The following is a 24,978-nucleotide window of genomic DNA, read 5'->3' as shown; positions in this document are numbered from 1 at the left end:
GAACCTTTTCTAAAGAAGACACGAATGGCTAACAAACGTATGAAAAAATGTTCATCATCCCTAATTATCAGAGAAATGCAAATCAAAACCACCCTAAGATATCACCTAACCCCAGTGAGACTGACCCACATCACAGAGTCTCAAAACTGCAGATGCTGGCGTGGATGTGGAGAGAAGGGAACACTTTTACACTGCTGGTGGGACTGCAAACTAATACAACCCTTTTGGAAGGAAGTATGGAGAATCCTCAAAGAACTCAAACTAGACTTCACACTTGATTCTACAATCCCATTACTGGGCATCTACCCAAAAGAAAAAAAAATCACTTTATCGTAAGGATATTTGCACTAGACTGTCGCAGCTCAATTTACAATCGCCAAAATGTGGAAACAACCTAAATGCCCACCAATCCAAGAATGGATTAACAAGCTGAATTCTATCCAGTCACTAAAAAAGATGGAGACTTTACATCTTTTGTATTAACCTGGATGGAGGTGGAACACATTCTTCCTAGTAAAGCATCACAAGAACACAGAAGCAAGAATCCAATGTACTCAATTCTGATATGAGGACAATTGATGACCTAGTGGGGGGGGGGTCATGGTGTGTGACACATCTCTTGGAGGAGGGACACAATTATAAGAGGGACTTTACCTAACAAATGCATTCAGTGCAACCTGGTTCTCTGTACCATCAATGAATCCTCAACAATAAAAATAAAATAAAATAAAATAAAATAAAATAAAATAACTTCATCTAAAAATGGGTGAAGCAAGTATGGATACTGTTGGCAGCTGTCAATTCCAGCAGATTGGTACATGGGTAGAGTCAAGGAGGGGAAAAACCAGCTGAGGAGGAGGGAGTGGGATGATGGGTGCTGGGAGGGAGACTGGAGCAACAGACTGAGCCGGGGGCTCATTCTTGAGCGGGCGCCATTCCCCCTGTGCTCAATCCTCCAGAATCCTAGCGACGGAAACACTTCTGTGTGCTCTGTTATGTGCCAGGCACTGCTCTGAACCACTTATGATTCATTTATTCCTCAAAGCAACCCTATGAAGCAACACTAGTATTGCCCCCGTTTTATAGGTAAGAGTGAAGCAGAAAGGCTAAGGAATTTGCCCCAAACACCAGTTGTAAGTGCTGGCCTGTGAGTGTGGGGAGGGGCTCCTACGGACACAGTTCCTGTGCCTCAGAGGGTGATGCTCTCCAAGCCTGGTCCTGCCCCCAATGCCATGCAAGCCTTCCTTACACCCAGCACCACAGACTGGATGACAGACCCTTCCTCAATCACTGGGTGTATTCGTCCTTGGACCTCTGCTCCCTTTGCCCCCCCTTGCTGGCAGGCCTTCCCATGGTCAGCAATGCCTCTCCCACCATTCAGAACTGCCCACACCTCCCGCCTTGCCCAGAGCTCACACAGCCTAACAGATGCCACTGCACTGTATGTTTCTTCATTTGTATTCCAGGAGCACACCAGGACATGTGGTGGGTGCTCAGTAAATCCTGAAAGAATAAATAAAAGGATCTCTGGGATGTGGGGACGGCAGGCCGGTATCTCAGAAAGGCCGGCAATTTTAGAGGCTAAAAGATGGGGGTGGGGGTGGGGGAGCGGGCAATGAACTTTACACATCTGTCTCCCAGCAACTGAGAAAAGTTACCTGGTACTTCCCTATCTACTAAGCATGGAAGCTTCTGATGGCTAAAAACCTTCCCAAAAAATGAAGGAAAGAAAAGAAAGGCCTGGCTCAGCGCCTGTGGCTCAAGTGGCTAAGGTGCCAGCCACATACACCTGAGTTGGCGGGTTCGAATCCAGCCCAGCCTGCCAAAACAACAATGATGGCTGCAACCAAAAACTAGCTGGGCGTTGTGGCGGGCGCCTGTAGTCCCAGCTACTTGGGAGGCAGAGGCAGGAGAATCGCTTAAGCCCAGTTGGAGGTTGCTGTGAGCTGTGATGCCACAGCACTCTACGCAGGATGACAGCTTGAGGCTCTGTCTCAAAAAAAAAAAAAAAAGAAAGAAAGAAAAGAAAAAGAAAAAAGAAAGGTCTAATAGCCAGATGCTCCTGATGAATATGCTTCCTTTCAGACAGCCTAAAATGACCAGCTCAAGTGAAAAGGAACCTCCCAGGCCTAAAATCTGAGGTCTGGTAAGTAAATACAACCCCCTTGTTCCACCACTCCTCGTCTCCCAGTGCTTCCTCAGTGGAAGAAGTGCCCACATACTGAGCTGTGAGGGGCACCTGTTATCACAGGAAACAAGTCCCTTGGACCTGCAGAGACTCCTCTGCCGATCCCAGTGGATGTAAATGTGTAGAAATACCCAGATCCAGACACCATTCTGGTCAGGCTCTGGGGTCCCTCCTGAGCACCCCACTGAATCATAAGCCTAGTCCATTAAGATGTCAAGCTGTCATCTGTAAGAGACTTTGAGATTTTATTTTATTTATTTATTTTTTGTAGAGACAGAGTCTCACTGTACCGCCCTCAGGTAGAGTGCCGTGGCGTCACACGGCTCACAGCAACCTCTAACTCTTGGGCTTACGCGATTCTCTTGCCTCAGCCTCCCGAGCAGCTGGGACTACAGGCGCCCGCCACAACGCCCGGCTATTTTTTTGTTGCAGTTTGGCCGGGGCTGGGTTTGAACCCGCCACCCTTGGCATATGGGGCCAGCGCCCTACTCACTGAGCCACAGGCGCCGCCCAGAGACTTTGAGGTTTTAAAGTTCAGAATGTGAAGGGGAGCTCCAGGCAGAGTTAAGTACAGATTCTTCTATAAATTCCTACATTGTCATTCAGAGGGCTGGGGAACCAGGAGCCACTATTAAAAGGATTTGTCCTCTCAACTTTGGATTTAGTCAAAAGTTTACAAGTGGCGCCCATAGCTCAGTGGGTAGGGCACCGGCCACGTACACCCAGGCTGGCAGATTCAAACCCAGCCCAGGCCAGCTAAAACAATGACAACTGCAATAACAACAAAAATAGCCAGGCGTTGTGGTGTATGCCTGTATTCCCAGCTACTTGGGAGGCTGAGGCAAGAGAATCACTTAAGCCCAAGAGTTTGAGGTTGCTGTGAGCTGTGACACCACAGCACTCTCAGGGTGACAGCTTGAGAGTCTGTCTCCAAAAAAAAAAAAAACAACAGTTTACAATAGAGGATCCAGAAGGAGATTCCCCACCTCGGTGAGGTTCCAAGTTCTTCAAAGGAAGGACTTTGTGGTCTGGCAGTGAGAGGCTATATAAGGAGACAATGGGGTTATATAAGAAAATACTGGGCGGCGCCTGTGGCTCAGTCAGTAAGGCACCGGCCCCATATACCGAGGGTGGCGGGTTCAAACCCAGCCCCGGCCAAACTGCAACCAAAAAATAGCCGGGCATTGTGGCGGGCGCCTGTAGTCCCAGCTGCTCGGGAGGCTGAGGCAAGAGCGCTTAAGCCCAGGAGTTGGAGGTTGCTGTGAGCTGTGTGAGGCCATGGCACTCTACTGAGGGCCATAAAGTGAGACTCTGTCTCTACAAAAAAAAAAAAAAAAAAAGAAAATACTGAATGTTGTATGTGTGCTGGTGGAGTGGGAGTTTTAAGCCATATAGTCAGAGGGACAGTCATGTTCTGACTTTGAAGATAGAGGAAATGATCAGGAAAATGGATAACATGAACCAAATGCAATAATCCACCGCAAGCAACAACCTAAGTAGCGCTATGGAGACCTGCCCAGGGAATTTCCCCAAATGGAGGTAATCTGGATAGATCCTTAGAGTCATATGCAGAATGTTTAACACAGGCCAAGCTAAAATTATAACCAGTACTTTAAAAATTGAGGGGACTAGGCATGATGATGATGGGCTTTTGTATCTGAATTTGCTATCTTGAACATAAAGAACCTATCTGCAAAAAAAAAAAAAAAAAAAATTGAGGGGACTTTATGGTATCATGACAGGAAGGTGTAGTCCACCAGGAGCCCAAGAAAAAGGGACATTCAAGGAGTAAAAGAGACCGGAGTTCATCTGGCCACACTGGCAACAGAGCCCACTGGTCCCTAGGTCCTCTTCCTACTTGGAGCTCCCATGACACCTGCACACGCTCCTTTCAGAGCCCTCACCAAACTCCACCAGAGCAGCAATTTACAATTCTGTCCCCTACTAAGCAAGAAACCCTAAGAGCAGGGACTTCTCATCTACACCAGCTTATACTGGGCTAGGCACAGAACAGACATCAGCAACTGTTTGCTATATATTAAATAAATACACAAAGGCCACAATAAAGATAAATAAGAGAGGGCGGCGCCTGTGGCTCAGTGAGTAGGGTGCCGGCCCCATATACCAAGGGTGGTGGGTTCGAACCTGGCCCTGGCCAAACTGTAATAAAAAAATAGCCGGGCGTTGTGGCGGGCGCCTGTAATCCCAGCTACTCGGGAGGCTGAGGCAAGAGAATCGCCTAAGTCCAAGAGCTGGAGGTTGCTGTGAGCTGTGATGCCATAGTACTCTACTGAGGGCAATAAAGTGAGACTCTGTCTCTAAAAAAAAAGATAAGTAACAGAGGAGGGACAGACTACCCTGAGGATAACTGGTACAGACTACCCCTAACAAGGGCAGAAGGCAAAGCCAAGCACAGGCGGGAGGATCAAGCTCTCAGGTGCGTCTGCAACTAGCTCGAAAAGTATGTTCAGAAAGTGTTGATTTATGACCTGTAAACCCACAGGAAGATCTCAAATGGGATGCCACATGGTTCTGTTATCTCGTTAAGTGTGTGGTGAAGACTTGGGGAAAGATACAGAAGTCTTGGTTATTAAACATGCAAATTGTATGAGATTGGAAAGGCTTACTATCAGATTGACAAAAATCAAGATTTAAAACAATAAGGTTATAAAGCCAATAATGTAATATTTAATAGGGTATACACGAAGTTTTATATTAGGTTAATTTTTTTGTTTTTGTTTTTTGCAGTTTTTGGACGGGGCCGGGTATGAACCTGCCACCTCCGGTATATGGGGCCCGGCACCCTACTCCTTGAGCCACAGGCGCCGCCCCATATTAGGTTAATTTTTTTTTTTTATAGAGACAGAGTTTCACTTTATCACCCATGGTAGAGTGCCGTGGCATCACACAGCTCACAGCAACCTCCAGCTCCTGGGCTTAGGTGATTCTCTTGCCTCAGCCTCCAGAGTAGCTGGGACTACAGGTGCCTGCCACAACGCCCGGCTATTTTATTGTTGCAGTTTTGGCCGGGGCTGAGTTTGAACCCACCACCCTCGGTATATGGGGTCCTTGCCCTGCTCACTGAGCCACAGGCGCCGCCCAGGTTAATTTTTTAAAAGCCTAGTGGTACAAGGACACTTGGAAAAACTGGGTTTGATTGTAGTTGACATGAAAAGCATTTGGGGGTTCTCAGGAATCTAAAACTAGTGTGACCCAGCTGTAATAAAGCCAATGCAAACTTAAGTTTTGCTAACAAAAAACACCGCATTCAGGGCCGGGATTCATGCCTGTAATCCTAGTACTCTGGGAGGCTGAGGCAGGTGGATTGCTTCAGCTCCTGAGTAAGAGGCAAGACGATCACTTGAGCCCGAGTTGGAGGTTGCTGTGAGCTATGACACTACGGCACTCTACCCAGGGCGACAGCTTGAGACTGTCTCAAAAAACAAAACAAAACAAAACAAACAACAACAAAAAAAAAACATACATCATTCAAATCTCAGGGAAGAGAAAACAACCCAGATATGTGTTAACAGGAGAATTGTGATATATTCATAAACTAGAGCACTACTCAGCAATAAAACAACTATGGGTACACTTAACTACAGAGAAAAACCTCAGAAACATTACAATGGGTAAAAAGAGGCCTGAAAGAGTACATGCTATGTAATCCCATTTATGAGTTCAAGAATAGGCAAAGTGAATATATAATGTTAGAAATCAAAACAGTGGTTGTATTTTGAGGGGGGACTGACTAAAAGGGGCTGAGAAAGAACTTTCTGGTATGATGCAAATATTTTAGATCTTGATTGAAGTGTTGGGGTCACCTTCAACAAACCTTGTGGAGTTGTACTTTTAAGATGTGAGCATTTCACTCGACATACAGTTTGTCTCGATTAACAAACACCTAGTGGCTGGGCGAGGTGGCTCATGCCTGTAATCCTAGCACTCTGGGAGGCTAAGGTGGATGCATTGCCTGAGTTCACAAATTTGAGACCAGCCTGAGCCAGAGTGAAAACTTGTCTCTAAAAATAGTTGGGCATTGTGGTGGGCACCTGTAGTCCCAGCTACTCGGGAGGCTGAGGCAAGAGAATTGCTTAAGCCCTAGAGTTTGAGGTTGCTGTGAGCTGTGATGCCACAACAATCTACCCAGGGCAACAAAGTGAGACTCTCCCTAAAAAAAATTCATATATATGAATAAAAAATATCCATGTACCCTCTAGCTTTGTGTAAGTATACTCTCTGGTATTCACACATCAACAAAGTTGCCCGACACATTCCTTAGAACGCACCCCCATCACTCAGAGACACACCACTGTACTTATACTAGGCATGCTGGCATGAGATTCAGTCGTCCTTTCCAGTGCTCACAGTGGCCATGTAAAGTGGACCTCATTATCTTCACTTTATCTCCATTTTACAGACAAGAACATACAGGTTCAGAGGCAGTAAACAGCTAAAGTGGGCAAAACCGGGTTCACCCCAGTTTCCAAAGTTGATGAAAGTTAGTGTTTCTTTTTATTTACAACTCACTACTTTTTTTTTGTTTTTGGAGACAGAGTCTCACTCTGTCACCCTGGCTAGAGTGTGGTGCTGTCATCGGAGCTCACTGCAACCTCAAACTCCTGGGCTTATGTGATCCTGCTGCCTTAGCCTCCTAAGTAGCTGGACTATGGGCATGCACTGCCATGCCCAGCTAATTTTTCTTTCTTTTTTTTTTTTTTCTTTTTTGAGACAGAGTCTTACTATGTCGCCTTCAGTCGATTGCTGTGGTGCCACAGCTCATAGCAACCTCAAACTCTTAGGCTCAAGTGATTCTCTTGCCTCAGCCCCCCAAGTAGCTAGGACTACAGACGCCCACCATGATGCGGCTAGTTTTTGTTGCAGTTGTCATTGTTGTTTAGCTGGCTAGGGCCAGGTTCAAACCTGCCAGCCTCAGTGCATGTGACTGATGCCATAACCATTGTGCTATGGGCCAAGCTCTAGCTGATTTTTCTATTTTTTGTGGAAATGGAGTCTCACTTTTACTCAGGCTGGTCTCAATCTCCTGAGTTCAAGTGATCCTCCCGCCTCAGCTTCCCAAAGTGTTACGATTATAGGCGTGAGCCACTGAACCCGGCCCTACTTCTTTGCTAAGCTCCTGGGTTTGATTTTTAAGTGTGTGTTAGAATCCTTGCAGTAAATAACAATACCTGGGCCATTCAAAATATGCTCTAACAGTCATACTGGATTGGAGAAAAAAAAATACACTTTAATTTCTTGCCCATCACTGATGAAGCTAAGTTTGGCAAACAAAGGACTAGGCAGAGAACAGAGGAGTAAATGGAATCCTGTCTCTGGAATGCTTTTTGCTTCTTGAAGATGATCTGAACGCACAGGGTCCCCAAGCTGGGCCATAGTCCATACCAGATTTTTCCCAGAGATGTGGGTCGCTCTGTCTAGTCTCGCCTGGTGGGGCAACAGGGGTCCCTCCTACACTAGGGCAGTGCTGGGGAGGGCACCTGCTTCCTGCTGTCTTAAGGACACAGTGACCCCGGCTCGATGTCCCACTCTGAACTTGCACTTTACCTCATCTTTGAAGACGCGTGCTTGGTCCTCACAACCGGTCAGAGTCTGAACAAAGCCGAAGACCTTGGAAACCAAAGAAAACAAGTTGGCCAGGGGGCAGGTCTTGGGAATGTGGAGAGGGGCTGGATTACATGGCCTGGGTGCCTTCTGGGCTGTGCCAGTGTGGCCTTTTCTCATCAGCCTCTGGGATCCTTAGGTCTCTGTGCTGGTAGATGTGTAAGGTGGGGCCCTTGCTCCTGAGGCCCAGGACTGAAGCCTGTCTCTCCCACTGGACATTTGGCTGAACCAGCAGCATGGCCCCCTCCCCATCCACCATGGTGAGCCTATTGGGCAGCCAGAAGGGACCGAGGACAGGAGGGCCATGTAGGAGCTAGTGCCAGGAGTGAGACTGGGCCCTATCTCCCCAGAGCCTTTCCTGAGCCCTCCTGTCAGAGTGTGGTAAGAAGTGGAAGCAGGGGAGGAGAGGACAAGCCCCCTGCTCCTCACCTCATCAATGGTCCACTTGGTGACTGTTGAGGCCGAGATACCTGCCACTCCTGGCAGGAGCTTGCAGTGCTGCTCCCAGCACACCGAGAGTGAGCGGTCAGGGTGGGCCGACAAGGCTGACATGAAGAGGGACTGGTGCACGGCGTCGGGGGTGAGTGCTGGAAAGCAGAGGCAGAGGCTGGTGGGCTGATGCTGAGAACTAACCAGGTATCTAAAGCCTGCTCTTACCCAGGTTACTGGGGAGACTGGCTGGCAGGGCAGACAGAGCCAGGGCCCCTTCGGACAGCCTGCAGAGTCAAGACGGTGAGCCACACTCCTGACTCTCCACTTGGCACTTGCTCACTTTAGAGACTCTCAGGTCAGCTATTTGGAATGACTCTCACTCCCTCTCGCTGAGCCTGCACCACTCTAGGTCTAAAAGGATGCTTCGTCGGAGCTGCTGGAGCATCTCCAAAGACACTACTCTCTAGATATCATGCATCAAAATGGTCCCCAGAAGCCAAATATGCTCAGCGCCCACGTCAGAAGTCCATCCTGATTGCCCTCTTTTTCTTAAGTCCTTTTGGGCCCCAAGCAATTTGCTCAGAGCCAGAGTGACTGCTTCAGAACCACAATCACTGTGGCCAGTCTAAAGCCACCCTCTAGTCACTGCCACTGCCTTCAGCTCGTTTCTCCTCCCTCCCCCAGCAGTCTGGTCTGTATTACCACCTTCTCTGGCATAGGTAGTTGACCCACCCTTCAACTCCATGATGCCTGATGCTTTACTTCCTCATCTGCTTCTGGGATCTCTGACTCCTGACCTCCAGCCTCGAGTGGCTCTACAGAGCTGCAGGCACGGCACAGCTGGGCCTCCTCTCTGGCACTTGCCCACTTGGACTTCATCCATGTCTGGCTGCCTTAAAACAACTTCCTCCAGGTCTTCCCTGCCACCCCAACCAGCTTTGGCTGGCCTTTGGCGATGGAGCCACTCTCCCATGGACTTGCCCAGCCTCTGCCCAGAGTCCAGGAGAGCTAGTTTTTCCTCATCCTCTCAGTGCTGGTTCCAGCTGCAGGTGAAAGCAGCACCTCCAGTGCTCTCTTCTCATTTTTTTCTTACGCCGTGCAATGGTAAGTTTCATGTGTCACACTACCCTCTTCTGAAAGACCCTCCCTGCTGATCAGACTGTCCCAACCTTTCCCTTAGTGTCACAGCCTTTTGTCTGGCTCTTCTGTCCTTCACTCACCTGCAGAGCCACTGGATCCCATACCCAGCCCCACCGACTGCTCCTCTCCTGTGGCTCTGCCTCCCTGCTGCCCTCACAACTCATCATGAGCCCTAGTATCTGCCCACGCCCCAGAGGGCACCAGCTCAGCACCAGCAAGGGGCCACTTCCTCTGCACAGCACAGCCAGCCCCTCTCATGGCCCATCTGGGGCAACCCAGGATCTCCTGTCAGAGCTACCACCACAAACACCTCACCTACCTGGCCACAGGTGTGGCCTCTGTCCACCTGGGTGCTCCCTCTCTGAAGTCCTGTATCTGGTCCTCCTCATACCCTGGGCTGGGCTTTGAGGAAGAATGTCAAGTTGGTAGGGAGCTTCCCTCCTTATCTTTGTTCCCCAGAGCACAGGCCAGGAGCTCTCACAGGCAGTCACAGTGTCTTAACTCACTACAGACCATCTAGCTGCAGCAGAAACAGCTGCTGTTTCCTTCCGGCCCCGGACACTCTTGGGGCCCCTCCAGGCAGCCATTTCTATGGAGCTGTTCACCAGCATGTCCCAGAGCCTACACTGAGAAGGTCAACCCATGGGTGCATGAGAAATTGCCTCCAGAACAAAACCCAGAGTGACCAGTGTCTCTTCTGTGCCAGAGGCCCACTGGCTGGAAAGAGGAGCCCTGTACAGAGGTCAGAGAACTGGGCTCTGTCTCCTATCTGTCTTTGAAATTCTGGGTGAGTCTTTCCTTACCTTCTCTGGACCACAGTCACAGCCCCTGGAAAGCCCTAACTTCCCAAGAATTCTGTCATAATTTTGGGATGAACATAGTAGGCAAGTGCCCCCTGGTGGTCAGAACTTGCTCTTGCAATGGAAGCTGACCAGTGACCAAAGGTGGTTGGAAGTGCCCACGGCAGTTTGAGCCTCAGAAGTCCTCATTCTGAGGGCCTGGGGCCGGCCAAGACCATCATCATTCTGGCCTGAGGCTGCAGAAATTGCTTCAGTTACCACCAAGAGGAGAAAGTACGGAACAGCAATAGGGAGTCAGGGAAGAGATTCAGACTAATACCAGCACCAGCAGGGAGCTGTGCAGAGCAGTGCACGTCGCTCATTGCACTGAAGCCTCCGCCACATCGTGGCGTGGGTACTATTATCAGCAGTTTACAGATGAGGAAGCCGTGGCTCAGAGAGGTGGTGTCACTTGCCTAGGGTCGCATCTCGCAGCTTGTAAAAAAGGCAGTCCTACTTCAGGGCTGCACTTTTAATCACTAGTTTATACGCTGCCCAGGTTATAGAGACTGCTCCTGAAAAAGCTGGAACAGAGTAGGTGCTGTCCAAGGACACCGAACCAGGTGATTGCTCAAGGTCTCCTCCAGCCTTAAGATGACGTGTGCATTCAATTCAACTGAGGCAAGACTGCCAGCTTTCTTGCTGGGTATCAGGCCCTATACTGATGGTTGAAGATGTCAGACAAATTTGCCATCCACTGGAGGGCTCAGTCATTCTGTTCCTACCCTTGGAACATGTTATGGGCTGAACTGTGTTCTTTCCCAAATTAATATGCTGAAGCCCTAAGCCCCAGTACCTCACTCAGAATGGGACTATATTTGGGAAAAAAGGCCTTTAAAGAGGTGATTAAGTTAAAATGGTCATTAGGATGTGCTCTAATCCGATCTGACTGGTATCCTTACAAAAGGAGACTCCTGGACTTACAGTGAGCTAATACAGGGATGCCAGTGTACAGAAGAAAGACGTGTCTGAACATAGCAAGGCTAGCATCTGCAGGCCTTTGATGGAGCCTCTTTGACTTTAGACTTCCAGTCGCTAGAACTGTTGTTTAAGCCACCCAGTCTGCAGCACTTTGTTATGGCAGCCCTCGAAAGCTAACATAAGGAGGTCGGGAAGTGAACTGACAGTGGGTTGGGTGTTTTATGTCTATTATATCAGCAGCATGTGGTAGGAGTCAGAATCTGAATCCCACCTCTGCCCCTTAGCTAATGACCTTGGGCAAATGACTTCACCCTCTGAGCCTCACATTGCTCCTTTCTTAGAAAGAGAGAACAAGGGCGGCGCCTGTGGCTCAGTGAGTAGGGCGCCGGCCCCATATACCGAGGGTGGCGGGTTCAAACCCGGCCCTGGCCAAACGGCAACCAAAAAATAGCCGGGCGTTGTGGCGGGCGCCTGTAGTCCCAGCTGCTCGGGAGGCTGAGGCAAGAGAATCGCTTAAGCCCAGGAGTTGGAGGTTGCTGTGAGCTGGGTGAGGCCACGGCACTCTACCGAGGGCCATAAAGTGAGACTCTGTCTCTACAAAAAAAAAAAAAAAAGAAAGAAAGAGAGAACAATATCCTTATAGTAGGATGCCTGTGAGCACTGGAGACAGTACATGTAAAGTACCATGGCCCATAGTAGGTGCTCAGTAAATGGTAGTAGCAAACACTGTTATTCTGGAGTGAAAGGCTGGTTTTACCCAAGTTTTCAAGTGAGGAAACGGAGGCTCAGAGATGTTATGTGACTTGCTCGATCACACAGATAGAGTAAGTCACATAACTTCTTCCTTCCCAAGAAGCCTAGAATGAGAGAAGAGCCACAGCCAGGTGCAGCAGCCTGCTGACAGTGGAGACCAAGAGGCCCAGAGAGGTTCTTTGCCTTTCCCACTGACCCCCACCTGGGGGAAACGAGACTGGAGCCCAGGGTCCCTAGGACCCCTTCCTGTGCTCTTGTCACTGCTCTATGCTTCCGAAGTACCTCGAACAGAGAGGCAGCCTTCCTTCTAGCTGGTCCCACTCTGGGCAAGCCTGGTGTCTCATTCCACCAAGGACATGAGAAGAGATGACCGGGACTTACTCTGGAAATCTTCCTGTGGAATCTTCCGATACTTCGGAGGGCGTCCAATTCTGGAGACAAAGGGACCAAGTCCATCACAAAGAGTCTGTCTGGCCTGGCCTAAGATGACACAGGCCCCACACCCAGGAAGCCCAGACCCTGACTCCCTGGCCTTCATACCGGCCGTGATGGCGAGGTTTCTTCCTTGGGGACAGGCCTGAGAGGTTCCTCTTACGGGCTGAGGTCTCTGTGTCGGACAGCTCTGCTTTCAGCCGGCTCTGGTTCCTCTCGGCCAGTGGGCAGCCTGAGAGGCAGTGGTGAGCTGTAAACTTGCCTGTGACATGGCCAGAGCCATCACAACCAGGAGTGGGACACTTCCTAAGGAAAAAGAAGGCTTAAGTTATCCCCACTGAGCCTTCCCCAATTCTGGTCCCATTTGGAAGGTGTCGTGGTGAACCCTGACTTGGCTGTGCATGGTACAAAACAGACCTTCACCGAATAACAACTAAGCAGAACTCCTCTGGGCAGGAGCCCTTCGCTCACCGGTGGTGAAAGCTGTATTTGGAGGTCTTAGTGTGGGGCAGGCTCCTATAGCTGAGAGGGGGACAGCTACCAGGGGAGGCAGAGCTGGGCTCTCTGGGACCTGGAAACAGAGAAAAGGGTCAGCATAAAGTCCTGGGAGTGGGAGCAGGGCAGGGCAGGGCAGGAGCAGTCTCCATGGGAGAGATCTGCACAAGGACTACTTCTCCAGGGAGAGCAGCCTGCATCAGGCCCTGCCGCCACTCTCTGCTAGATGGCTGCCCCTCTTTGGGGAAGGAGGACTTGGCCCTCATGTACACCGGTGTAACCTGCAGGCCATGCCATCAGTCCCTGAGAAGCCACATCAGGCAGATTCATGTTATCATCCATTCTTTTCCCTGTTTTCATCTCTAAGACTTTGGTAACATTTTTTAGGCTCTGTTCATCCTTGGAGGAAGAACATTTAAGCAGGATCAACACCCCACACCTCATGTGAGACAGACGTGGTGGCAGCAGGGAAATGAGGGAAATCCTGAAGGTGCGAATGGGTCCGAGTGGTCAACGACCTGAACTCTGAGCCCTGCCTGTGTAGAGAACTAGAGTTTTACTTAATGAAGCCAGTATTTCCCTAGCAAACACAACGCATGCTTGGTGTAGTTCTGCTAGATGCTGAGAGAAACCCCTGGGTGTGTATCTACCCCTTACGCACACGCAGCCAGGTGAACTTGCCCCTTCACACCTCTCAATACCCCAAACCCAACAACTGGGGCAGCCAGAAGCACAGCTCAGTGGAGCAGACAGTCCTGGGGTGGGGAGGATGGGAGATCCCAGAGCTCATGGTGGGCACCAGAGTCTGTGTCACACTTGAGCAGGAGTGTCAGAGCCTCCTGGGAAAGCTATAGGAGGGGAGAGTTGTCAGAGCTTGGCGGGACGGGAAAAGCTCAGAGTGCCCTCGGGGTACACACGGAGAGGAGGCTGCAGGGGATGTCCTGTCTTGGAGCACCAGCCCGCAGGGTGGATGTCTGGGTGGTCAGCATCGATCCAGAAATCATAGCCATGACTCCAGCCGTCAAAGTGAAGCTGGGGAGAAAGGCCCTCCGAGGTCAGGTGTTCCTCATAGAGCCCAGCTCAGCCAAGAGGTCCTCGGGGCTCCAGGAGGCTCTCCCCCTCCCCAGGGCCTGTCAGAAGTAAGACCTCAGATTGAAAGAACCAAGGAGTCAACCCCACGGTAATCCATCTTGGCCACCATGGTTTTCATGGGCTTTGCTCCTTACGTTACTGGCATTTCCCAAAAATCACTGGGTGGGACAAGGATTCTTAGACCCGTTTAATAAGTCACAGGTGAGGCAAGAATGAGATCCAAGCTCTTTGGCCTCCCCTGTGTCATGACATGCCTTTCACCTCTAACCAGTCTACAGGATTCTTGCCCAACCGGCCCGTCCACTTCCCTAGCCCCAGGGTCCCAAAGCCACCTTTATCCTATGGTCCTCCACATCTTCCACGCTGGCCACACGAATCAGGGCTGGGTTCCTCCGGTCCACAGCCTCCAGTTTCATGTTGACCAGGAAATTGTGAGGGGGTCGCTGCAGGAGGACAGATGCCTTCAGGCCAAGGCCCAGCCCAGCACAGCTGAGGCCTGAGAAGGAATTCCTGTGCCCGGGGAATTGTGGCCTGCCATAGGCCCCCCACCCCAGCTGGCCAAGTGCCCCACATCTTCCAGAGCTCCGCTCTAGGGGACAGGGTTGACTCACCACCTTGAAGGCCCAGGTGGGCACAGCAGAGGCCCCAGTTTCTTCTAGATATTTCTCCCAGCAGAAGTTATCAGGGTCTGGGTAGTCTGGAAGAGAGGATGAAACCAATGTCCAGCCACCCAGGTATACTGGGGAGCTCCCTGCTCCTCACCAGCACCAGAAACATGGAAGGGGCAGAGCCTGGGGAGTAGAATCTCCCCCCACATCATTTCAGCCAGCTCCTTGTACTGGGGAAGAGGGGTGCTGGGGAGAAACACGCAGAACACACCCCAATGACTCACAGGCTGCCTAGGGACCCTGGCTGTGGTCACCCTTGGCCTGCTGCTCCCACTCCAGCCCCACCTGAACCTGGGCTGTACGTGAGCCAGAGCAATACCCCCGGGAGGAAGGACACATTTGCTTTGCTTTGGACTCCTTGCTCCCTTGCTGAGATGGTCATCTAACTTTCTTTCTCTACACTTCAACAGAGTCAGGTTTGATAAGACTCTCCTAAAATCAAAGCTGAGATGCTAGATCATATCTGTCCTCTCACCCTGACCCTAGGAACCAGCTAATGAGGCAGTGGTAAGGCATCAGGGCAGTAGGAGGGGACCAGGCCTGGGAGTCTTGCTCAGCCTGCAGGGTCACCTTGTGGAGGGGTGAGGGGTTTTCCATGCTTCTGGCACCAGCCCACCGGGTGGATGTAGGGGCTGCTGGGATCACACCTGAAACCCAAGAATATGTCATTGTTCCAAGAGAAACTCTGAAGCCCTGAGCCTGCTATCCTGTGACAGAATCACTCAAGGCCCAACCTCACCCTACTTCTTAGTGAGAGGAAGACAGATGGCTGATGATAAAGTTAGAATGTTGCAACATTAACTAAAAACTCCAACACCAGCATAATATCTAAGGGAAAATCATGAATCACAGGGGTCTGCTCATCTTAACCATGATATTTTTAGATGAAACATTTAATACTGAGCTGTGTTTCTCCAGATACAGCTCAAATCTATTATCCCCCACCCCAAGTAAGATCTGCATGTCGGGACTGGACGGAGTGGACCACAGGGTGCCTGAGGTGTGAAAGTAGCTGCCCTTTCCCCCTGCCCATAGGGCCCTCTCACTACCAGTAGTCGTAAGTATCATCCCAGTTGTCAAAGTGCACCAGGAAGCGGCCGTCTACCACATCAGTCACACTGGCCACACAGACGAGCGATGGGTTCATGCGGTCGACGGCCTCCAGCTTCATGCCCACCTGGAAGCCCAGGGGTGGCAGGCTCTACGGGCAAGAAAAAGGGCTGCCACAGCCAGGGCCAGGTTGGCTAGTGCTAGCCCAGAGCCCAGTGGTAAACAAAGGAGTACAGGTTCCATAGGAGGATGGCCTCGGGCTGGGAAAGGAGGAAGGACAGAGAAGTAGGCTGGGAAAGAGGGTCCCTCCAGTAAGCATCGTAACCTGAGTCTGAGCCACTCAGGGCCTTCTGGCCTCCAAGATGTATGTAGAGGAGGACTCACTCGTGGCAGAAGGTGGGTGCCCGACAGGGCGCTATGCATTCACCCCGAGAACCTGGCAGGCTGAGTACAAGTCTCCCTTACCCAGACAAGCCTGGCCTAGCGTGGCCTGAGGTGGCTGTGGCAATAGCTGGTGGGTGGGGAAGAGCTGGCACAGAGTGGGAGGGAGCCAGCATCACTTGGATGCCTGCCATGTAGCAGACAGAAGTTCTCATGACCTTTACAAGAACCCTACCACATAGGTATTGTCATTCCCATTCTAGAGATCAAATAACTTGACCTGGAACACAATGCTAGTCCAACACTTTGACTTAGAAATCTGCATTCCCTGTCACAACAGCAGGTGGGACCCCGCTGGTATATGGGAACCTACAAGTATGGACTCTGAGGCTGGACTGGACTGGGGGAATAACTGTCCCTGCCTGAACCGCATGGTGGAGCCTCAGCTCATGGAGACCATGGACCTTCAATATGGTAATATTTTTTAAGGGGTTCCCTATATCTCTGACCTTTTGTTGGGATTATGTGAGATACTTTAATTGCTGGATAAGCTGGCAGCTGCCTTGAATAGGGAAAAAGACAAGGGGTGAGTTTTGGGAAATAAATGGGAGAGTCTCAATGTGGGTCAAAAGGAAGATGCTCCCAGAACAAGGGCTTTGACCTTATACCAAAGAACTACAGAGTGAACCAAAGCAAGTGTATTTGAGCAATGATAGCTCAGTACCGGGCTGAGGCAGTGAGCCAGGGACTCCACAGGGTGTGTGGAGAGAATCTCCACAGTAGGGAAGGAGGGAGGGAAGTGGCAGACACCCATGACCAGCTTCCCCCTCCGGCCTTGGACCCTTCCACCTGGTGTGAAAGACCAGAACAAAGCTGGGAAGACAAGGAGATGAGCTTTCTTCCGGTAAGTCAGATACCCTGGGCCAGCTGCAGCAGCTCAGGCCCCGGGGGGTGATGTCCACTCTCACTCAGGGGCACTCACGTGGCTCTGGCTCACAAACAGGTGCTTGGGGGCAGCCTGAGCTCTCGTGCTGCGCAGGTACTGGCTCCAGCTGAACTCCTCCTCCTTGTAACCTAGGCCCCTCAAAGGGGACGAACAGAGCGCCGTGCAGAGGCTGCGCCATGGCGAGGGAACCCCACACTGACGCAGCAGAATCAGGCAGGCCTGAGGACCCCACAACCCTCAAGAACTTGCCAAGGGGCCCCCTGCCGAAGCAGGAGCTGACATGGGTGGACACTCAAAGGGCAAGGGCAAAGTAGAAGCACCGGGGTGTCTGGGCAACTCGGCCCTGGGGCAGAGTCATACAGAGACGCAGTTAAGAGAGGCTAGCTTTGGAACAGAGTACAGAGTGAAAAAACTCAAGAGCTGTAAGATACCCACGGGGAAAAAGGGATGAGTCTGAAGACTCACTGCTCCACATGACCAACCCACCTAGGTCTTACCTTTGGGAGGCTGTAGCTTGTGCCCAGTCTTCTCGAACCAGCCAGCAGGATGAATGTCAGGGGAGTTGGCATTGACCCAGAAGTCGTGGCACTCGGAATACCCATCAAAGTGCAGACGTAGACGGTAGCCACAGACCTGGCCCCACGAGGACAATCACAAGGACTCCAATGCCAGCCGCTGCCCTACCTCTCCTGGCCCAGCCTGCTGGTCTCAGGGATTCTAATGCCAGTAAGCTCCCCAACCGCACCTTTCTTTGCCCCCAGGTTTCCCCATCCTGAACCTGCCCCATGCTCTCCGCTCTGCAGTGAAGACAGTTCATGTACTCATGAGCCCTGAGTGCTGGGTACAAGACAGGCGGACTCTAGGACATTTTTCTGCCCTGTGAGCCCTGGACAGAACTCTGAGAGCACTCACCACAGCTCACCACCAGGGCCCTAGTGACTTTTCTTCCCCCACTACCCCTCACTCACACACTCTGCTTTGGTCTTGCAGAGCTAACAGCAAGTCCTTGAATGTGGCAGTCTGTTCGGTGCCCCAGAGCCTCTGCTCACTTTGCTGCTTCTACTTGGAACTCCCTTTTCATCATAACTCATATCTCAGGATTCTGCAAAGGCAACCCTTCCTCTAAGCTTTCTCTGCCTCTGCAGGCAGAACTGACCACTCCTTCCCTGTGTCTCCTGCTCATGTCTGCTGCCACAACTGGCATGTCACTGACGTTTATCTGTGAGCTCCTAGAGGACAAAGACCTTGTTTGATTCATGCCAGCATCCCTGGCCCTTGGGATTTCCAGTAACAGCACCATCACACATGTTTCCTCTGTTTTTTGTTCTTTTGTTGTTGTTGTTGTTAAGCTTTCTGTGTTTGCTAACTTAACCCCCTGCTAAATTGTGTTCTGAGGGCAGGGCAGAGCCTCCCTCCCTGTCCCCAGTAGGCTCCATCCCTCTACCCTGACAGTCATCATCAGCTCACCTCGGCCACAGTGAGGATGAAGTACATGGATGGGTGCTGAGGGTCAATGCCTTCCAACTTCATGCCCAGTTTGAAGCCATTCTTGTTATGGGTGACTGCCTGGGACTGTCAACGCACAGAGTGGAGAGGACCCAGCTTCTATCCAGCCTTAGCCTTGCCTAGTGGGCTTGGGGTGAAGGAGCTGCCTTTAGGCCCCACCCGCTTGGTATTATCAAAGGGCAACTTATTTGGGGATCTTTACTCCAGGGAGCCAGGGAGGGACAGAGTAGCTCCAGGCCCCCTGAAAAATGTGGGCTGAGTCAGGGCTGGACTTAAGGGCTCCCTCTCACCCAAGTCATGGAATGATCAGTACTGAATTGAGATGAAAGTGGCACAATTCAATAGTCTGCAGGCCCAGTGATGGGTAAGCCTGGCCTCCTATTCCCTATTTCTTCCCACCCTGGCAGCCTCTTACAGAGAGCCCATGTCCACTCTGGATCTTAACCAGTCTCTCCCTCTTCCATTTTGCCAGTACACACAGAAAACCCCAGAAGGCCTAGGTTTGGCAGTAAGTCCCTGGCCTGGGAAGATAAGCTCTTCCTAGGCAGAAATTGTCCAACTCACGTCCTGGAAGAGGCTGACTGGGGCAGTGATGGCCTTCTGCTCCTCTAAGTAGGACTCCCACGACCAGCCTTCCTTCTTCTCACCTGTTGCCATGGAGAAGAGACAGACAAGCTGACTCATAGGCTGCTGATGTATGACTTTCCTCAATTTCCCCTGACCAAATTATTATTTTTTTTAATACACAGGGTATCACTCTGTTGTCCATGCTAGAGTGCAGTGGCACAATTACAGCTCATTGCGGCCTCAAAGTCCTGGGCTCAGGTAATCTTCCTGCCTCAGCCTCCCGAGTAGCTGGGACTGCAGGTGCATGTCACTGGGCCTGGCTAATTTACTTTTTGTAGAGATGAGGTCTCACTATGTTGCTCAGGCTGGTCTTGAATTTCTAGTCTCAGTGATCCTCCCACCTCAGCCTTCTATCTTAACCTCCAAAACAAAATTTTCTCTGTAGTAACATGTATCCTCTGGTCCTGCCCTTAGGACCAGATAGAGGGCTCAGAACTGAAGTGAGGCTCAGTCTCAGTGAGGCTACCCCAAATTCGGCCCATCCCTCTTCCAACCCAGGCCACTGTCAGCAGAACTTTGGATTATATAGCAACTAACTGAGGTTACAAGGTCTCAACCACAGAGAGACCCTGTCCTTTGACATGTAACACAGGATAAAGCTGAGTGACAAGTCTGCGCTGAAGACTTGATCATGGTGACCTCTAAGATCACAAAGAAGAAAAGAGAAAGGAAAGAGAAGGAAAACACGGAAAGAGGAAGAAAGAGAGGAGAGAGGACAAAGAGAAATAAGAATCTTTTTTTCAGTTCTTCCTCTGGACACTTATGACACAAACAGAGATACACCCAAATGTATATATGTGTTTGGTTGTCCCCTAGAGGGGACAGACTGATTGTGTAGCCCTTCTAGACATACACACACACACACATACTCAGGTACACAAATTATGGTCAGGCCCTACAGCCCAGGTCCTACCCATCCCAGAGGCTCGGGAGCCTGGGGAGGAGAGATGAATTCCCCCACAGAACCTTCAGTTAGCCTGGGATCAAGTCCTAGCTTCCAATACAGAAAACGAACACCCTCTCAAGGGTGGAATACATAAGATATTCCTTGGAATATCCTGGAAAATTCTATGCCTCTATTTTGTCACCTGAAAAATGCAGATAATTTCCTCTACCACAGAGGGTCATTATGATGATCAAGAGAAATGCTACGTATAAAAGATTCTGATGAGGGCGGCACCTGTGGCTCAAGGAGTAGGGCACCGGCCCCATATACTGGAGGTGGTGGATTCAAACCTGGTCCCAGCCAAAAACTGAAAAAAAAAAAAAAAGACTCTGATGACATAACACTTGCATTACGGGTTTTTCCTGGGTCTTCACTAAGTCTGCCTGACCTGGATTCTAGGTCTGCTTTGCTCTGGTCTACTTGATTACGGCCCTGGATCACTCAGGCTTAGAGTAGTTTGTCCCTCAGGAAGACATTTGTTCCCTTAGGTGGAATCTAAGTGGCTAGAAACATTTGACTTACAGCTACCTAAATTCCTTGTTGTACCAAACCGTGAGATCCCAACTACCTGATCTAGTTGGGCCAAAGCAAGTATTTTGTTCATCAACTTATCAACCAATCAAACCTTCTCAGAGGCATGCCAATCTAGAGCACATCTCTCTGGCTATCCTTTGTCCTGAGTGAAACCTGGATTGTCCCTTGGAACATACTATATTCCCCCTGGAGACCCTCAAGTTCTCCCACTCACTCTTCATCCAACCCTACTGAGTAGGGCAAAGAGAAGAGAGAGTAGACTTCACGATGCCAGGCTTAGCATCGCCTTGATGTTTCTTGTCACTGGAATTCCTTATCACCTGCACAACCTCTTCACTTTTTCCAAATCACTGCTATGACCAAGTCCTTCCTGATACCATTTCTTCTTCCCTGGATGACATTATTCTTTTTTCCCTCACTCTTCCCAAACCACCACACAAGCCGAGGGGCTGATTACTTGCCAGAGTTCTCACTGCAGGCACCTCTGCTGCTCCTTGATGCCCTGATTCTGAGTTCTCTTTCCTTCAGCCATACTCCAACACAGCTAGCCAAGGTCTAGATGCCCACGCCGCAGCAGACCCCTCCCACTAGCACGCCCTCTGTATCTGCCATTTTTTTACCCTGCCATCCCCTAATTCCTTCTCTGGCTCTGTACTGTCTGGATATTTTACTTCACCCCTCCTTTTACCACTTTGTGGTAGCACCTGTGTGCCACATCTGATGCTAGAAACTAGGGCTATGGAGATGACTCAGAGACTTCATACATATGGCCTCCTTTAGTCTGTTTTCTGAGACAGAGTCTAACTTTATCACCCTTGGTAGAGTGCTGTGATGTCAGCTCACAGCAATCTCAAACTCTTGGGCTTAAGTGATCTTCTTGTCTTAGCCTCCTAAGTACCTGGGACTACAGATGTCCCCAAGCAACGCCAAGATATTTTTAGATACAGGGTCTGGCTCTTGCTCAGTCTGGTCTTGAACCCCTGAGCTCAAGCAATCCACCTTCCTCGGCCTCCCAGATTACTAGGATTATAGGTATCAGTCACCAGGTTCAGCTCCTCCTTTAGTCTTCACAATGCCTTGAGGTGATAGGGAGGGTCCATAGCAACCTCCTTCACAGATTAAATGTAAGCCGCTGGAAGTATGTCTGACCACTAAGCCTTCCAGTAATTAATAGATTACTTTCGTGACCCAGCCCCTAGCCAACTCCTGTTTCCCGCATCCTGTTATTACTGGTGAACAATGGGCATGTCCCCAAGTCCAAAAAGACCCAAAGCTCCTGTGTATGCTTGTGCAATTGTGCATCTTGTATAGATGCCCAGCCAAAGGGGTGAACTAGAGCTGAAATCCAGCCTGGGCTTCTTGCCAGCCATGTAGCAGCGTCTGCTGTGAAGAAAACCTGCCTCTTTCCAGTTGGTCTACTCAGAATAGGCATCTTTTAATAATTTGTACAAAGGCACTGTACAGGCCAGCTGTGGCACTGATCCTCTTTCAAGTTCTAGAAACACTCCTTTGCTTATTCCTGCTTCCTTAGACCAGATGGTCTTGGCTAGCTCTTCACTTGGAAAGCTCAGCCTGTCCCAAACCAAACCTGTAATTTCGCTGCCAGAGTCTATGGCCCTTTCGTATTCTTCCTCCTAGTCAATGGCACCACCATTCATGCAGTTGCACAAGCCAGGAATGTGGAAGGGATCCTTTATGCCTCTTCTTTCACTCCCTAGGATCTTTCATTCCTGCTGATTCCAACTCCTATGTAGTTCTTCAATCTATCCCCACTTCTCCCCATTTACTGTCCTCGCTTTGAACCTAGTCCAAAAGCCTCTTACCTGATCTCTCTGCCTCAGATATTTATTCTATTGACAGAATATCGTAAAATTAAAACCATTTTTATTTACTTTAGTTTCCACAATGCCTTCTCATTTCCAAACAAAAATCAAAACTCTAAACACCTTTCTACAGCACACAAAGCTGAACGGTGAACTGGCCACTCTCTCTCGCTCTGTTCCATTGTGCATTTCCAATGCCCCTGTGTGTCTGGGCCTTTGTGAAGGCTGCTACCCCTGCTTCAAAGATCATGCCCCTACCTTGTCCCACTCTCCTATACTTTTCACATCTTAGAAATGGTCAACAAATGTTTGTTAAATAACTGTAAGGATGGATGGATGGATGAATTTCACTCCACCTACCTCCTGAAGCCTTCCTGTGACAGTCCCTTATATCTGCATATCTCCAATACAACACATCTACTGCTAAATAACAACTACCTGGTTACCCATCTATCTCTGCATCTAGTCTCTGAGTTCATTAAGTGCTGGTAATGTTTTTTTTTTTTTTTATGAAAAAATTTTTTTTAATTTTTAATTTCAGTGTGCTTGTTCATTCTTCCTTGTTTGAAGTACTCCTTTTTTGTTGATTTTCTTCTTTCTCCTGCGGTACTGGCTGTTTTTGACGTTGTTAGTAGAGATGGGGTCTTACTCTGGCTGACTGCTGCTCTTATGGGTTTTGAACCTCTGAGCTCAGGCAATCCACCCGCCTCGGCCTCCCACAGCGCTGGGACTACAGGCATGAGCCACCACACCCGGCCTTTTTTATTTATTTTTTTGTAGTTTTTGGCTGGGGCTGGGTTTGAACCCATCACCTCCAGCATATGGGGCCGGCGCCCTACCCCTTTGAGCTTTAGCATTTGGCTCAGTGCCTGGTACAAAGTAGCCACTTAGTATTTGTTAAATAAAAGAACAATAATAGAAACACGACATATCAAAAGCTGTGAAATGCAGCCAAAGCAGTACCTGGAGGAAAATGACAGACTTAAATGGACGTGTTAGAAAAGAAAGGATGGAGTGGGTGCAGTGGCTCATGTCTATAAGGCCTCAGTGGGTGGATCACTTGAACTCAGAGGCTGGAGACCAGCCTGAGCAAGAGCGAGACCCCATGTCGACTAAAAATAGAAAAAATTGTCTGGGCATTATGGCAGACACCTGTAATCCCAGCTATTTGGGAGGCTGAAGCAGGAGGATCACTGGAGCAGAAGTTTGAGATTATTTATTTATTTTTTGGCCGGGGCTGGGTTTGAACCCACCACCTCCAGCATATGGGGCCGGCGCCATACCCCTTTGAGCCACAGGCACCACCCAAGAAGTTTGAGATTATTGTGAGCTAGGCTGATGTCATGCTACTCTAGCCTGGCTAATAGAGTGAGACTCTGTCTCAGGAAAAATAAAAAAGAAGAAGAAAGAAAAGATGAAATTAATGAAATCTAAATATTAAAATTAATTTGTCTCATGAAGTTAGAAAAATAAAATCAACCAAAAGAAAATTGATGAGAGTGGTGCCTATGGCTCAGTGAGTAGGGCACCGGCCCCATATATGGAGGGTGGTGGGTTCAAACCCAGCCCCGGCCAAACTGCAATAAAAAAATAGCCAGGCGTTGTGGCAGGCATCTGTAGTCCCAGGTACTTGGGAGGCTGAGGCAAGAGAATCACCTAAGCCCAACAGCTAGAGGTTGCTATGAGCTGTGATGCCACAGCACTCTACTGAGGGCGACAAAATGAGACTCTGTCTCTGAAAAAAAAAAAGAAAATTGAAGTAAGCTAGGCATAGTGGCTCATGCCTGTGACCCCAGCATTTTGGAAGGCCAAGACAGGAAGACTGTCATGCCCAGGAGACTAAAAGTTCAAGACTAGCCTGGGCAACACAGTGACCCCATTTCTAAAACATAAAATAACAATAAAAAATTAGGACAGTACCCATAGCTCAGTGGGTAGGGCACCAAGCACATACACCGAAGCTGGCAGGTTCAAATCCGGCCAGGGCCAACTAAAACAACAATGACAACTGCAACAACAACAGCAAAAATAGCCAGGTGTTGTGGTGGGTGCCTGTAGTCTCAGCTACTTGGGAGGCTGAGACAAGAGTTTGAGGTTGCTGTGAGCTACGGCACTCTATCCAGGGCCACAGCTTGAGGCTCTATCTCAAAAAAAAAGAAGAAGAAAAAGAAAGAAAGAAAAAGAATGAAGAAGGCACGTATAATGATACCCTGCAGATAATAGAAAAAAATAAAGGGAGACAGAGAGCAAGGCATGGTGGCATGTGCCTGTAGTCCTAGGTACCTGGGAGACTGAGCTAAGAGGACTGCTTGAGCCAGGCAAGGTGGCTTACACCTGTAATCCTAGCACACTGGGAGGCTGAGGCAAGAGGATTGCTTGAACCCAAGAGTTTGAGGTTGCTGTGATCTATGCCATGACACTTTAACAAGGGTGGCAAAGAGAGACTCTATCTGTCTTGGGTGGAGGGAAACAGGACTGCCTGAGCCCAGTAATTTAAGGCCAGCCTGAGCAACATAATGAGATCCCATCTGTAAAAAATATAATAATAATAAAATAAAATAAAAAGGGGGGATATTTTTAATT

General features: G+C 49.6%; 1 protein-coding gene across 2 annotated transcripts in view; it reads right to left on the bottom strand.

Moving 5' to 3' along the window:
- L3MBTL1 (L3MBTL histone methyl-lysine binding protein 1) overlaps positions 1 to 24,978 on the bottom strand; it is a 45,246-nt gene that overhangs the window by 4,643 nt on the left and 15,625 nt on the right. For both annotated transcript variants that reach the window (XM_053573362.1, XM_053573363.1), the window contains exons 8-21: positions 19,030 to 19,112; positions 18,427 to 18,531; positions 17,457 to 17,592; positions 16,996 to 17,087; positions 15,632 to 15,783; positions 15,153 to 15,229; positions 14,526 to 14,611; positions 14,247 to 14,357; positions 13,740 to 13,854; positions 12,799 to 12,898; positions 12,436 to 12,633; positions 12,277 to 12,326; positions 8,240 to 8,397; positions 7,754 to 7,816 (exon numbers count right to left, since the gene is read on the bottom strand). In XM_053573362.1, coding sequence (XP_053429337.1) covers positions 7,754 to 7,816; positions 8,240 to 8,397; positions 12,277 to 12,326; positions 12,436 to 12,633; positions 12,799 to 12,898; positions 13,740 to 13,854; positions 14,247 to 14,357; positions 14,526 to 14,611; positions 15,153 to 15,229; positions 15,632 to 15,783; positions 16,996 to 17,087; positions 17,457 to 17,592; positions 18,427 to 18,531; positions 19,030 to 19,112 — 1,526 coding nt within the window. The remainder of the gene's footprint in view (positions 1 to 7,753; positions 7,817 to 8,239; positions 8,398 to 12,276; positions 12,327 to 12,435; positions 12,634 to 12,798; positions 12,899 to 13,739; positions 13,855 to 14,246; positions 14,358 to 14,525; positions 14,612 to 15,152; positions 15,230 to 15,631; positions 15,784 to 16,995; positions 17,088 to 17,456; positions 17,593 to 18,426; positions 18,532 to 19,029; positions 19,113 to 24,978) is intronic.

This window comes from Nycticebus coucang, chromosome 21, assembly GCF_027406575.1.
Source record: "Nycticebus coucang isolate mNycCou1 chromosome 21, mNycCou1.pri, whole genome shotgun sequence".
Taxonomy (NCBI): domain Eukaryota; kingdom Metazoa; phylum Chordata; class Mammalia; order Primates; family Lorisidae; genus Nycticebus; species Nycticebus coucang.
Note: the sequence above shows the minus strand (reverse complement) of the source record. Positions and strands in the feature narration are given on the sequence as shown.